General features: G+C 47.3%; 1 protein-coding gene across 2 annotated transcripts in view; it reads right to left on the bottom strand.

Annotated features, from left to right (window-relative positions):
• NTNG2 (netrin G2) overlaps positions 1–4,085 on the bottom strand; it is a 44,837-nt gene extending 40,752 nt beyond the window's left edge. For both annotated transcript variants that reach the window (XM_065648527.1, XM_065648528.1), the window contains exons 1-2: positions 4,011–4,085; positions 384–1,446 (exon numbers count right to left, since the gene is read on the bottom strand). In XM_065648527.1, coding sequence (XP_065504599.1) covers positions 384–596 — 213 coding nt within the window. In that variant the 5' untranslated portion in view covers positions 597–1,446; positions 4,011–4,085. The remainder of the gene's footprint in view (positions 1–383; positions 1,447–4,010) is intronic.
• Positions 4,086–12,472: the final 8,387 nt, after the last annotated feature.

Raw genomic sequence — 12,472 nt, 5'->3', positions numbered from 1 at the left:
ATCAGCAAACAAACCCCTCGTGCTTTAGCAAGCAGAAGGACGTGCTCAGAGCAGCTCAGGTTGTGTGTTCGTTGGGGGCAGAGCTTTTCCAAAACCCAGAGCAGGACTTGCTCGGCACCCCCCCCCCGGCTCCTCCTCATCCTCCCCCCAGCATTCCAGCACCATCCCGGCTTTAGGGCTGACCTCTCGCCAGCACAGCACCGGGATGGGCAGGAAAACTTCTCCCCATTTTAAAGACCAAGAGACTGAGAGCTCAAGGCACCAGCCGGCGTTGCCACCCTGAACCGAAATGTCCTTGTCATGGCATCTCGGCAGGACGCTGCCTCTGGCCACCCGCAAGCAGAGTCTGTTCTAACACATCAAACAAGGAGGGAAACACTTACATGGGTGCAGAATCTCTCCGGCGGGTCCCCACAAGTGATTCCTGCCGGATCCACCCGTACGGTCACATAATCCTTCATCCGCATGGCCTTGGGTTGACAGGCATAAAACTCCCAGGACGGGCCATCGTCCGTGGTCACCCAGGACTTGCAAATGTCATATTGTCCCATGGCCAAGGGGAGACAGCGCAAGAGGAGAGCGACCAGGTGGAGCATGGCAGCTGCGGCCAAGCGTGGGGTCCCTGGGCGAGGGCAGTGCCGAGAGTCCCGAGGAAGGCAGCGACTGGGCTAGGGGTTGCTCTCGGGATCAGCATGGAAGCTCCTCATCTAAAAATGATCCAGTCGATAACAGGGATGATCCCGCTCCGCACGCTGTATTTGGATGTGGAAAGTTTCTCTCTGCACAGCAGCCAACTTCGCAAATCACTTGGTGTGGAAAGTTTTGGCCAGAGTTGCTTGATCAGTGGTCAAAAGTCTTCCTTAACCTCATTTTCCCCTCCTTTTATTGTACGAAAGGGCTTCCAAATCAGCATGAAAATATCTAGAGGTGACTCCAGTCAATCAATAGAAAGATCAAGTTCTGAGTTGCTGATGAAATTTGATAGGAGTAAATTGGAGAGGCCGTGAGATGGTGCTAGATCAGGTTTTCCTCAACCTTCTTGTCTGCCGCAACTGCATCGCTGTGCAAAGTGCCTTAAACTGTGGTCTGCCTTAAAGAATTATTGGGCTTTTGAGTGTTAATACATAAAATAAATATGGCATCTGCTCATCAGTACAACTGTGACGAGAGACTCTTTGGAGCTAGAATTCCTTTCTCCCAAGGGATGGTGGTGTCCACGTGAGCACGTTGGGTGGCAGCATCCGCGGCGGCCCCAGCGGGGCGGTCAGTGGGGTGACAGGAGCAGCGCTGGCCTTGCTGCTTCTCCCTCTGCGTCTTGGCCAGGATTTCTGTCTGACTCTGCCTTTTGCCAACTGAGCATCAAATTCCCCAAGCTTTCAGCTGCAGACCATGCTGCTGCCTGAGGTCCCCTCTGTCTTTCATGGTCAGTTCATTAGCAGGCAGCACCTGCAACAAATTGAAAGATAAATTAGCTGGGAGCAAGGTGGGGGGAAATGGAGCAACAAGACTTGTAGGAACAGGGGTCCCCCAGGAGATGCAGCCCTCAGCTGGGCTTCCCGAGCCATGAGCCAGGTTTTTGTAAAAGGGAGATATACAACTTTAATAAAAAGAAATCTATAGTAAGATGCTTACGGCTCTTCTGCTGTTTGGGAGATGGGAAGGAGTGCTGCCCCATTTAAAGTATCTGGTTCGTAACAGCAACTGGACAACAAGAGCTCTAATGGGTCTTCAAATAATATCAAGAAGCAGCTATAGGTCATTAGAAGATGGAGAATATGCAGACACAGAGCAGGGAGAGACAGACAAATTGGTAGTCTTAAAAAGATAAGCAAATAAATAAGACAGTTGGGGAGACAGATACATTGTCCAGCATCCCCACATATGATTTATCTGAACAATAACATTTAATAAAAGACAATTTAAAGTCCTAATAACATTTAAGGTTCACCTAATACAAAGAGCAATGACCTTCCCAGTGTTCATTTCAGGTTAGAGCAAGATTTCTGCAATTTTGTTTTCTTTCCAGTAGAGCTATAAAAATTTTAAGTAATTACAAAACAAAATGACAAAGAACTGAATAAAAAAAAGTCAAACCCTCTCTCAGCATTAGACCCAGGAGGGAGATCTCATAAGAGGAGGTGGGAGGCATGTACCCAGAACAGAAATATAGCTCTGGATAATTCCCTTTCTATTTGATTCCTCAACTTTTCTTCCAGAATTTAGGGCTGTCTGCTTCAACAGCATGTTCAGGATTTGCTCTCTCATAAGCTCAGTTACTAAAGCTCAGAAACTCCAGGTTAACAGATGCGTTGATCCATGCTCGGGGGCTTCACACCGCTGTGCTACCATCTCCCTTTCCCCCTTTTTGGTTGAAAGATTGCTGATGGAGATGAATGAGTTCAGCAAAGAGAAGCTACCTCTCATGCTTCATTGCCAGCTCTCAAAGAAAAGCCTATTATAGCTGCGTTGGACCTGAATAAACTTCCACAGAAAGATTAGACTGGCTGCTATTTTTACATTATGAGTAAATGTAGTAAAAATAATAAACCGGTGTGACACAGTGTTTATAAGTCCCGCTGACATCAGAGCTGTCTTTTCAGTTATAACAAGTCAGTTCCTAATTATCACATCAAGCCGGTCACAGCCAAGTGCCGAATAGCAGCGGAGAGCGTGAGACTCCACTATTGTACAGAAAACAAGCAGGGTACTTTTAATGAGGACTCCAGTGTTGTTAAGTTTATGGATCTATTTTCATAGCCTTAACAATTGTATTTTGCACTTGAATGGCTGTTGGGGAAAAACCCAGGATGAAAGGATCTATAATATCTATTAGTTTATTGTAATGCTGGCTTAAATATCATAGATTTCCAGGGAAATGAAAATTTGCTGGGAAAATGTATTTCTTGTCAGTCAATCAGCCAGGTGTGCAGGTTCCCTGCAAGCCTGCGATGCAACACTCAGCCCGTACAGTCCCTTGCAGAAATAGTTGCACAATGTTGCTCTGGAATAAGGCAGCATAGTGCAAACAGGAGAGAGGGACTCTCTGAATTACAGGTTTTGCCTGGTTTGATTTGGTTTGATCCTTAGAAAATAAATCTTCACCTGATATCATTAAGAAACGGCAGTTCATGGGAACAAATAGAATGAATGCTCTTTGTTTTCTTTGAAGAGTACTCAGCAATCACTGGGGACTGATAGCCAGAGTATTAAAAAGACAAAATTAGATTGTATCTTGATTTAGCTGGCTCCATTTTTTATTATTATTGGATTAACACCCTATTGAAATCAAAGCGGCAACGCTGAGCAACAACTGAGCTGCTCTGGAATTGAGTACAGAAAGTAAACTCAATTGAAGGAGTTTTCAATTTTGTTTCAGAAGTGTCGCCATCAAAGTAAATCCCGACCGCTCTTCCCCCCCTACACCGAGCAAACGAGAGTTTTTCCTCTTCTTGTTCACGCCGATCGTCCCTTTCCCTCCATCCTGAAAAGCAAAGTTCGGCAAGACCCGCTGTGCCTGCGATGTGCCAGGAGACTGAACCCCCGAATAACGCTGCAAAGCTCAAAACTCCCAACAGAAAAACCTGTAAATCGCACTCGCCTCAGCCGCTCTCCTTTATGCGTTTGCGGTTCCAGGCAAACCGACGCCGATCCCCCCGCCCTCGCCCCCGGTTTCTTTTACACTAAAGGACTTTTAAGGACTGCAAGGGCTGTGTTAAAAGTAGGCGAAGCGGGAGAGGTGCCGTTCACGGAGCAAACTCCGAAGAAGAAAAATAAATCAACGCCTCCCGTGATGGGGGAGCCGGTGCTGCTCTGGGGCGGGGGGACAGCCGGGGGGAGACCCCGGGAGAGCCTCGGAGCAACTTCGGGAGTGGGGGGGTCGCTGGTAATTGGGAGATGGGGGCAGTTGCACGGGGGAGAGGGGGGCAGAGCAGTTTTGCCGGCACCGCGCGCTGCCCGTCGCTCCCCCCGCACCCCCCGCCCGGTGCTCGGCGCTGCGGGTCGGTCCTTACCGGGAGGGAGCTCTGCGGCGCGGGGCTCCCGGCGGAGCAGCGAACTTCGGGGCTGGGGGGAACCCCCCCCACACCCGCACCCCCACCACCCCCCCAGCCCGGCGAGCGGCCGCTGCGCCGCCGGCCCCCAGGGGCAGATGGCCGGGGAAGCTTTGCGCAATCCCCGGCTCCCCTGGCAAGTTAATGCCGAGGCTGAAATCCCTTTTGCTCTCACTTTCAATCACAATCGGAGCTTTTATCTCCGTGCCTGATCCCGGCTGCGTAACTTCCTCTGTGCAGCTTTAGCACACACCATCCCACCGGCGAGCAATGTGCTTCTTAAAGGTGCAGGGAGGAAATGCGAGCGGGGAGGGGGGGGAAAGGGAGGGGAGGGAGGAGAGAAGAGGGAAGAGAAGCACCCGAGGAAGAGGAGGCTGCGAGCCGGGAGCCTTCAGCCCCGCTGGCTCCGCGGGTCCCGCCGCTCCCGGTGCGGCGGCTGCAGCAGCATCACCCGCGCCCGTCCCGCTGCCTCCGGTTAGATAACGGCAGGCTGGCTGTGCCACTCCTTGGTGGCTTTTTTTTTTTTCCTTTAAGAGCTTAAAAAAAAAAAAAATCATGAGATCATGTTTGCTCGAAGAAAAAAAAAAAAAAAGCTCTAGTCACGAGGGTTTCCCCGCACGTGTAAGTTCTCCGTGGTGTGCCCTGAATATTTTGGGGAGGCTTTTGCTGGCGAAGATGCTGTAAATGAGGCTGCGTGCGTGTGTGTTGGGGGAAGAGGGAGTGGTTGGAATTAATAGGATAAACAAAGCGGGAACTCGGAGATGTCGAAATCAGATGGCTGGGAAATGCTTTGGTAATGGTGGGGGAATGTGCTTTGGGATTGAACCAAATCAGGTTTTGCTTTGGGAAGGCAGGGGATTGACATGCAGAGCTGTAAGGTGTGAGAACACCTTGCAGGATAGGGATGCAGGAACTATAGGTGCTGCTTCGGTCAACTGTTCTGTGTCCACACTGAGGGGCAGAGAAAGCTCCAGCTGTTGACAGGGTGGGTAAAACTCTGGCACGTAGAAGTCCAGGTTTGCCCTGCACCAGTTAGATGCTGGAAACAGGATTGTTCCTAAGCAGTGACAGGTTTTTTTACATGCACATGGCTAAATGACAGTCCAATTATTGGGAGGAAAACCAAAGAATTCTCACTGCCCCCCCTGTACATGACCACTAAAAAAATGGCTCTTCTTCCTAAGCAAGAATTCAATAATTTCTAACCCAGAAAGTGCATTGTCCAGCTTGCATGCGGTTTGTGATCTCATCACTGAGTATTTTGTTACATGATTTCCTTTGGCCCACTGCTCTGAGGTCTCTGTGTGGCTTCTCCCATCTCAGAGTCCCTGGAAAACACATGATCCATCCTGTGACTGAGGTGATTTAGAGCTCTTCTGGGAAATGTTTCCCGTATACTGGAGCATAAGTGAGATTTATGAAATGCTGGCATGTGTCTGACTCTTGCCCAGCCTAAACACTACGCTGAGGCGCAGGGTGGTCTTCACTTGCAAGACTGTCTGATTCTGGCTCAATCTCCACTCCTCTGGTCAGGGCACAGACTGATACTTTCCATATGGTATTTTTTTTCTGTAAACACTCATTTTATGGCAGCAGTATTACTTAAGTGAGAAGCACTGGCTGGGAATCCAGGGCTGGCTAATATTCCTGGATTTCACTTTGTGCCTTTAGGTCTTCTCTGTAGTAATGACTCCCCTGGAAATTCCCCGTGTCTCACTTATTACTCCTTTATTAGTTATTATGGTACAGTAACAGGATAAAAAGGAGTTGGTATTTCATTTTCATTCCCTCTAATAGCCACGGCAAAGACCAAGTGGTGTGCTGATTATTGACATCAGAGTTAAGTGATATGCACGCATCATTAGGTTTCAATTGGAAAGAATAACAGCACAGTATGAGTTGTCACACTTCTAAACTACATGTCATTTAAAGAAAAACCAAAGTCGTTTTTCTCAGCCCTGCAAGCTCAAAAGATCAGAAGCTAGCAATATTACTCGTATAGACACAGCTAAAGGGCGCTGGCTCCAGGCAAATCTCCAGAATTAACTAAACAACCTAATACCCCGGAGAGGCTGGGAGCAGCTGTGGGGCTTGCCCAAGGTTACACAGGGATTCAGGAGATCCAGGAACAGGCTCTGAGGATGGGAATCATGACGATCCGATTCCTGGGGTAAACAGACAGGTCTGGCTCCGAAGGTCCTTGTATTGGGAAGGAGAGAGATGGTCCGTGGCACCCAGAGACATGGGAGCACAAAGGAAGCGACGGCAACGCAGCCGGCAGTGCCGCCGTCATGGCCAGGAAGGGATGAGGAAGAGTTGCAGCGAATGTTTCATTTTAGGCCATTTGCATTCTTTTGCCCAAGCTCATTTTGCAAATATTTAATGCTTGGTATCATTTCCTTCCAGGTGAAATTTCTGCAAGGAGCAAAACGGATGCGCTCTTCCCTGAGGGGACAGCTCTGCCCCCTCCCTCACCCCAGCACCACCTTCTTGTGCAAGGAGAGCGCGGTTGAAAATCAATGGGGCTGCGCTGAGATTTAATTACTACAGCGTAGGCAGGGGTGGAGAATAAGGCCCTTAATATTTAATACAGCCTCTGCTCCCGAAGGGTTCCCTGGGGCTCAAGGGCCAAATGTAAACCCATTATAAGCAGGTGTAATTCTATTGACATATGCGGGCTCGCACCTGTTCATACTGTGGCTATATTTGGCTCCCTAAATCTAAATGGCAAACGGTCCTTTTGACATGTGTGGGAGAAGAGGGAAGTGTTTTCCCCACTTGGGATGATAGAGGATATACCGAAACAACCAACAGAGGGTAAATGTGACACCTCACTGTCCCTGTTCTCGGTGGCGATGCGCTTGCTAACACTTGAGCTGACTTGAGTCCGTGGAGAGAGATCTGAGATTACTGCCAGAATAATAACCAGGCTTATAAAGGATCTTTCATTTGAGGATACATGTTGCTGTATCACCTATAATAGCAATACGTTCTTTTTATAGTCCTTATCTAGCAATGCGCGGCCAAGGATGTCAAAGTGCCTACTGCAAGTGAGTAAGCATTTTATTAGGCGGAAAAACAAGGCTCATAATTGTGCTCTGAGCCCCGGAGCAGGCGAGAGACCCCTTTGCAAGGGAAGGTCTCAGGTAATATTTGATAAGCACAGCTCAGCCTGACCCCTTGTTCCAGCAGTGGCTTCCCCCAGCCCGTCCAGGCCTCTGGGGAGAAGTTTGCAGAGAAAAGGGGAGGAAATTACGAAAGGTGCTTTTGTTTTAGGGATGATGGAAGGGAAGGCTGCTTGGACCTTGTGCTTATCAGGGAAGATTGGTCTCATCTCACCACCCTTGTACTGTCCTTTTGTTCTTAGCAAGCTGGATGTGAAGAAAACTTTCGGCTTGAGCAGAATGGGAAGGTTTGTGCTTCCCAATTCCTCATGTGTGGTGCAAAGACAAAAATCTCTGAGTTTTCAGAGGAAGGGAGACATAATATTTTGTAGTTAGCAGAAATGCTGGAGAACCCACACAAAGGCTGAGAAACTGAGCAACAGACAGCTTTGGTACACGCAGTCCAGGAGGGTGGGTGGGGGATATTTATTTTCTTGCCCTTCTCACATGCTGCTGCTTGAGTCTTGGGGATGGACTAGCAGGTGCTACCGGTCCCCTGAACACACGTACCCCAGTGAGAAGGATTTGGAAGACCCAAGTGCTTCAGTCCTTGGAGTACTCTATATATATTTTTCCCCCTATGTGAAAGCTATTGGGGTGATGGCAGAGAGCATCTGCTCCGGGAGGCTCCCTGCCTTGCACCCTCCCACACGAGACCTCGGATGCGTTTTCCGCAGCTCAAATGGTTTTACAGGGCCCTGGGTGAATTTTGCCCTCCCTGATTAGATAACCAAAGGAGCAGTGACTGTACTCTCTCGAGAGAAGATGCTGTCTCTTCCCTGCCAGAAGGACAGCTGGAGGGAGGGTGGGATTTTCAGCATGCGAGCACTTAGCCAGATCAAAGAAATGGGATGCAAAGCATTTTAGGCTAAGAAAGGTTGTTGTGCAAGGAAACATGAGGCTGCTGTTCTGTTAGGGAGATAACGCCTCTCAAAACGCTCCTGCGTGCCAAACTGCAAACCTTAACTACCGCTGGTCATTGCCTCGTTAGGGAAAACGAGCATGACAAGTCAGAAAAAAATAACATCACTGTCTTTGTTGAAAAACTTTGATTATTTAAATATTATTGATGCACATCAACCCCAGCAGAGATGGGCTGGGTGATGGGAAGTACTTCACCTTGACACGGGGGAAAATATGTTGCTTTCTGTTGCCTTGTCTTTTGTTTCATATATCAAACTAGAGCTTAGCCAAGTGAATCAGCTCAGGAAGCATTTAAGATTTATTTGATTTTGGAGAAGGTAGAGCTTTCCTTAGCTTTACTAGCTGTGGGGGAGTGAGTATGGATAAAAACAGGAGGAGCTTTTAAAGGAGGGATCTATAATTAACAACCCGTCAGAAGGGGAACTTCGCTTTTAACTTACTATTAAAATGGAAGTGTTGGAGAGTATATGGTTTCGGCTCTGGGGATCTCCGTAGCCTTGACAGAGCTCTGCAAATTCCTCTAATCCCTGCCTTGGAGCATGTCTGTGCTTTAAACCCAGCTCCTGGCACCCCACGGAGGTCTCGCCTCAGCCCATGGACCGATTCCCATGGAAGCCCCAGGGTTGCCCCCCCGGCCTCGCTCGGGGCGGGTGGTGATGGGGAGAGGAGCCCCCATCCCAGCACGGGGCTGTGTCCCGCTGGGAGGTGACGCCTTCCACAAACACTTTTTAACCTGAGGAAGGAACGTGTCACTTCTAATGGAGCTGACAGCAGCAGGGAGGGTTTTTAGGTTAGCGGTTGAAGAACACACTTGTAATGAGTGAAGTAATTGAATAAATGCTGACAATTTGATGCAGAAAATGCATAATCAGCTAGCTGTGGAAGGTTGACTTGTTCTTTTTTCTCTCTTTCCTTAGCACTGGGATAAACATGTTTATTCTCTTCCAAGCAGGTGATGTGTTCAGCAGCACAAAACCAGCAGACACATGCACATGTTTCCCTCCCAGGCACACATGTGCTGATTGCCAAATAATTGACCCAGTTATGCTAATATGCTATTTGCATCACTGGAACTTAATAAATACATATATAATCAATCTTAACACTTAACTTTTTCTTGAGTTATGTGCTGGTTGAATACTCACTTCAGCAGTTTCAGTGGCTGTAGCCGGATCCCAGGAGCAAGGGAGAAAGGTGACAGTCCCTTGGGTAGACACAAATGAGGCCACACCAAGTAGCACTAAGAGCTGATCATGCAAGAATAACTGGCTTTTCAGATCCCAAACACAACTCATACATCAGGGATGTAGACAGTGGAGCTGACATTTTCCAGTGCAGTGACTTTCCTTACCCAACCATCATCTCAACTTTATGCAGATGGAAACTCAGCGAGTTTCTTGTCATCAAGCCCCCGGTTTTAGTCTGACAATGGGAACAGCATCATCTGTGTCATGTATGTTAGAAGCAATGAATAGAGAGCTGAGCTCACTGATCTATTTGCATATTGGAGATATGGAAAAAACCCTCTCTTCTTGCTTACTCTCCTGCCTACTCAAATATCTGTAAAACAAGGAGGAAAATATGGGCCCTCTTTGTACTTTAGTCCTGGTGCCCTTGGATAAAGGAGCAATTGCTCAATCCAGCCTTCTGGGATGAGTATGAGACTCAGAACTAGCTATGGTGACACAAGTTCTGCATTGGACAAAAGGCAGTTCCTGGGTTAAGGATGCTCGTCAAGATGGATACTTTGACTTTGTCATCAGGACACTTTCTCCACTCCACATCCGAATCAGCACTTGCATTTCTAGGGCACGGAGGCTTGACCTGCCAGCTGCTAAATAAATTACAGCATACTTCCCCCAAACTATTAGCATGGAACAGCACACATCCACGGGAGAGACAAGCTAAGGACACAGCAGTTCACGAGAGCAATGAGCCGTAGGAGCTTTTCCTTTTGGATAGAGCTGAAAGAATTGTTTATTACAGAAAAAGTGAAACAGCAGCATGTAGCAGTTCATCCGTGCCCTGTGGAGGCACTGGGCTCTGACTCCGTATTCAAGGCTGAGCTGCAGTTTGGGCTCGATTCTCTGTTCCACAGCTCTGGATTGTCTTTTTGACTTGAACAGAGAGATTTCCTCTAGGTTGTAGCTGTCTTAAGCAGTAGCGGTGAGATCCAGATCAGGCTTTAAGGGCTGGAATTTACATGCTGCTTCTTATGCTTCTGGTATTAATTTCATATGCAGTGGAAAAGTAATATCCTGTCTGTCACTAGAGAGGAAGAAACGTGCGTGCATGTATACGCACAGTCATTGCTAACTGTTGAGCTTCTTCACTCAAACTTCATTTTCGTGAAAATTTCTAAATTAAAATGAAAATCGGCTGTAGAACTGATGAATGCGAAATACCAATAAGGCAAAAGCATGAGATGTTTTCTCTTGTTTTCGTAACTCATGGTCTTTGTGTGTAAGAGTGTATTGCATGGCAACGGCATTCACACTTCTCTTTAATAAAAGATCCCAGCAGATGGACCCACTATTAACGTGTATCCCCCAGATTTGCATATTTCATATTCATGCCAAGATGGCACAAAGCACACATGGGATGAACAAGGCTGATATAAACACAATTGCACCAGATTAATGCAGTGATCAAAAGGTATTGTCCTAGCATTGCCGTTAGGAATCCAGTGTAATATTAGTTATTAATATTGTTAAACTCCTACTGGAGTCGAATTAAGGTCTTCCAAATACAGTCGGACAGGGCTCTTAGGTACTACAAGTTGATGAATATGTTATGAATTCCTGAGAGACAGGGCTAAGAAACAGCATTTGCATCTGAGCTGGGAGGAATCCGATGCTGGAAATGTGCAGACCTCAGGGTTTGGTCCAGCGTGCTGCGTAATTAAGACTCACTTGAAATTCAGATCTTATCCAAGATCTGTATCTGAGTTTCTCAGAATTCAAGTGCAATCACATCTAGCCAGAAGACAAGCCTATCTGTAATATCTTATCAAATATTAGACATTACAAAGTGGTATTCCAGAGCCCAAAATGTATTTGATCCCATTGTTCTGGTCCATTAATCAAACACTGTGCAGCACATACTAATAGGACCAAACGTGAGGAAATATTTATGAATGAGCATTGTTGTGACTGCAAAAATTAAACACAGCAGGTTTTAAATACACAAGATCTTGAAAAGGAAAACTTTATTATCTCCTGTATATCTGGTGCCAAATTCAGAGTGAATTTTAACTCAATCTTAGGTAGCCCGTGCTTGAGTAATTTACACCTTCTTCCAGCTCCCTTCAGCGTGTAAATTAGACCTCCCTCTACTTATATTGAACCTGACCCAAGGATACTGATGAAGTGATGTAACACCAGATAATGCAGTTGCAGGGAGGCAGGGGACTGTGTGCACACAACGGTGGTGCTCGGGGTGTACAAAACTCAAACCCATGTATGATATCCCTGTACTGGAAATAAATCCCTGATTACCCACATGAGCACTAATGTAATGATGTTGCTGCTGCTTCTGTGCGCTGGGTGGAATCTGGACACGGCAAAGTCCTTCTTGGATGCTGGGGGTTTTGTCTCTTGCTGCAATGGGGATGGAATTTTGCTCACTAGATCTAAAGGCATGGCATTGGCATAAGGTATACAGTAGCCCCACAAGCCGTGGCTTTGTCAAGAATAAATCATGTCAAACCGATCTAATTTTCCTGTGGCAGGGCAGCAGGGCTCATAGAGGGGAGAAGCTGGAGATGGGGTACATCTGGGCTGTGGGAAGGCTTTTTTTCATATGGCATTCCCAGGAGCAAGGTGAGGGAATACGGTCGAGGAGAAATGCTGTAAGGTCCCAGACCAGCTGGGAAAGCATACTGGAAAGCTATCGGCTGTTTGTTGTTGAAGGATGGCTTGAGTACGGCACTGCAGGGGTCTGGTATTACTCAATATTTTCATTAGTGACTTGGGTAATGGAATATGGAGTAGTCTTACTGCATCTGCTGACAATACCGAGCTGAGAGGGGCTGCAAGTGCTCTTAGAGAACAGGAGAAAGATTCAAAAACCTTAACAAACTGAAGAAATATGCTGGAAAGAATAGATTGATGTTTGAAAAGGACAAAAGCAAAGCAGAATGTACTGGAGCTATCGGAAAGTGCATCAGGAAATGGCTGCGCAGGCAGCATTTCTAGAGAAAAGGGGTAATATTGTGGGCAACAAATTAACCCTGAGCCAGCTGTGGTACCCTGGTGTGAGGACAGCAAAGCTGACAGCAGGGTATGTAAAGAGAGGGTGGTGTGGTACCTTGCCCCCGTCCATACAGAGCATTGG

Source organism: Caloenas nicobarica, chromosome 19 (genome assembly GCF_036013445.1).
Source record: "Caloenas nicobarica isolate bCalNic1 chromosome 19, bCalNic1.hap1, whole genome shotgun sequence".
Taxonomy (NCBI): Eukaryota; Metazoa; Chordata; class Aves; order Columbiformes; family Columbidae; genus Caloenas; species Caloenas nicobarica.
The sequence above is the reverse complement of the archived record's forward strand: the minus strand, read 5'-3'. Positions and strand labels throughout refer to the sequence as shown.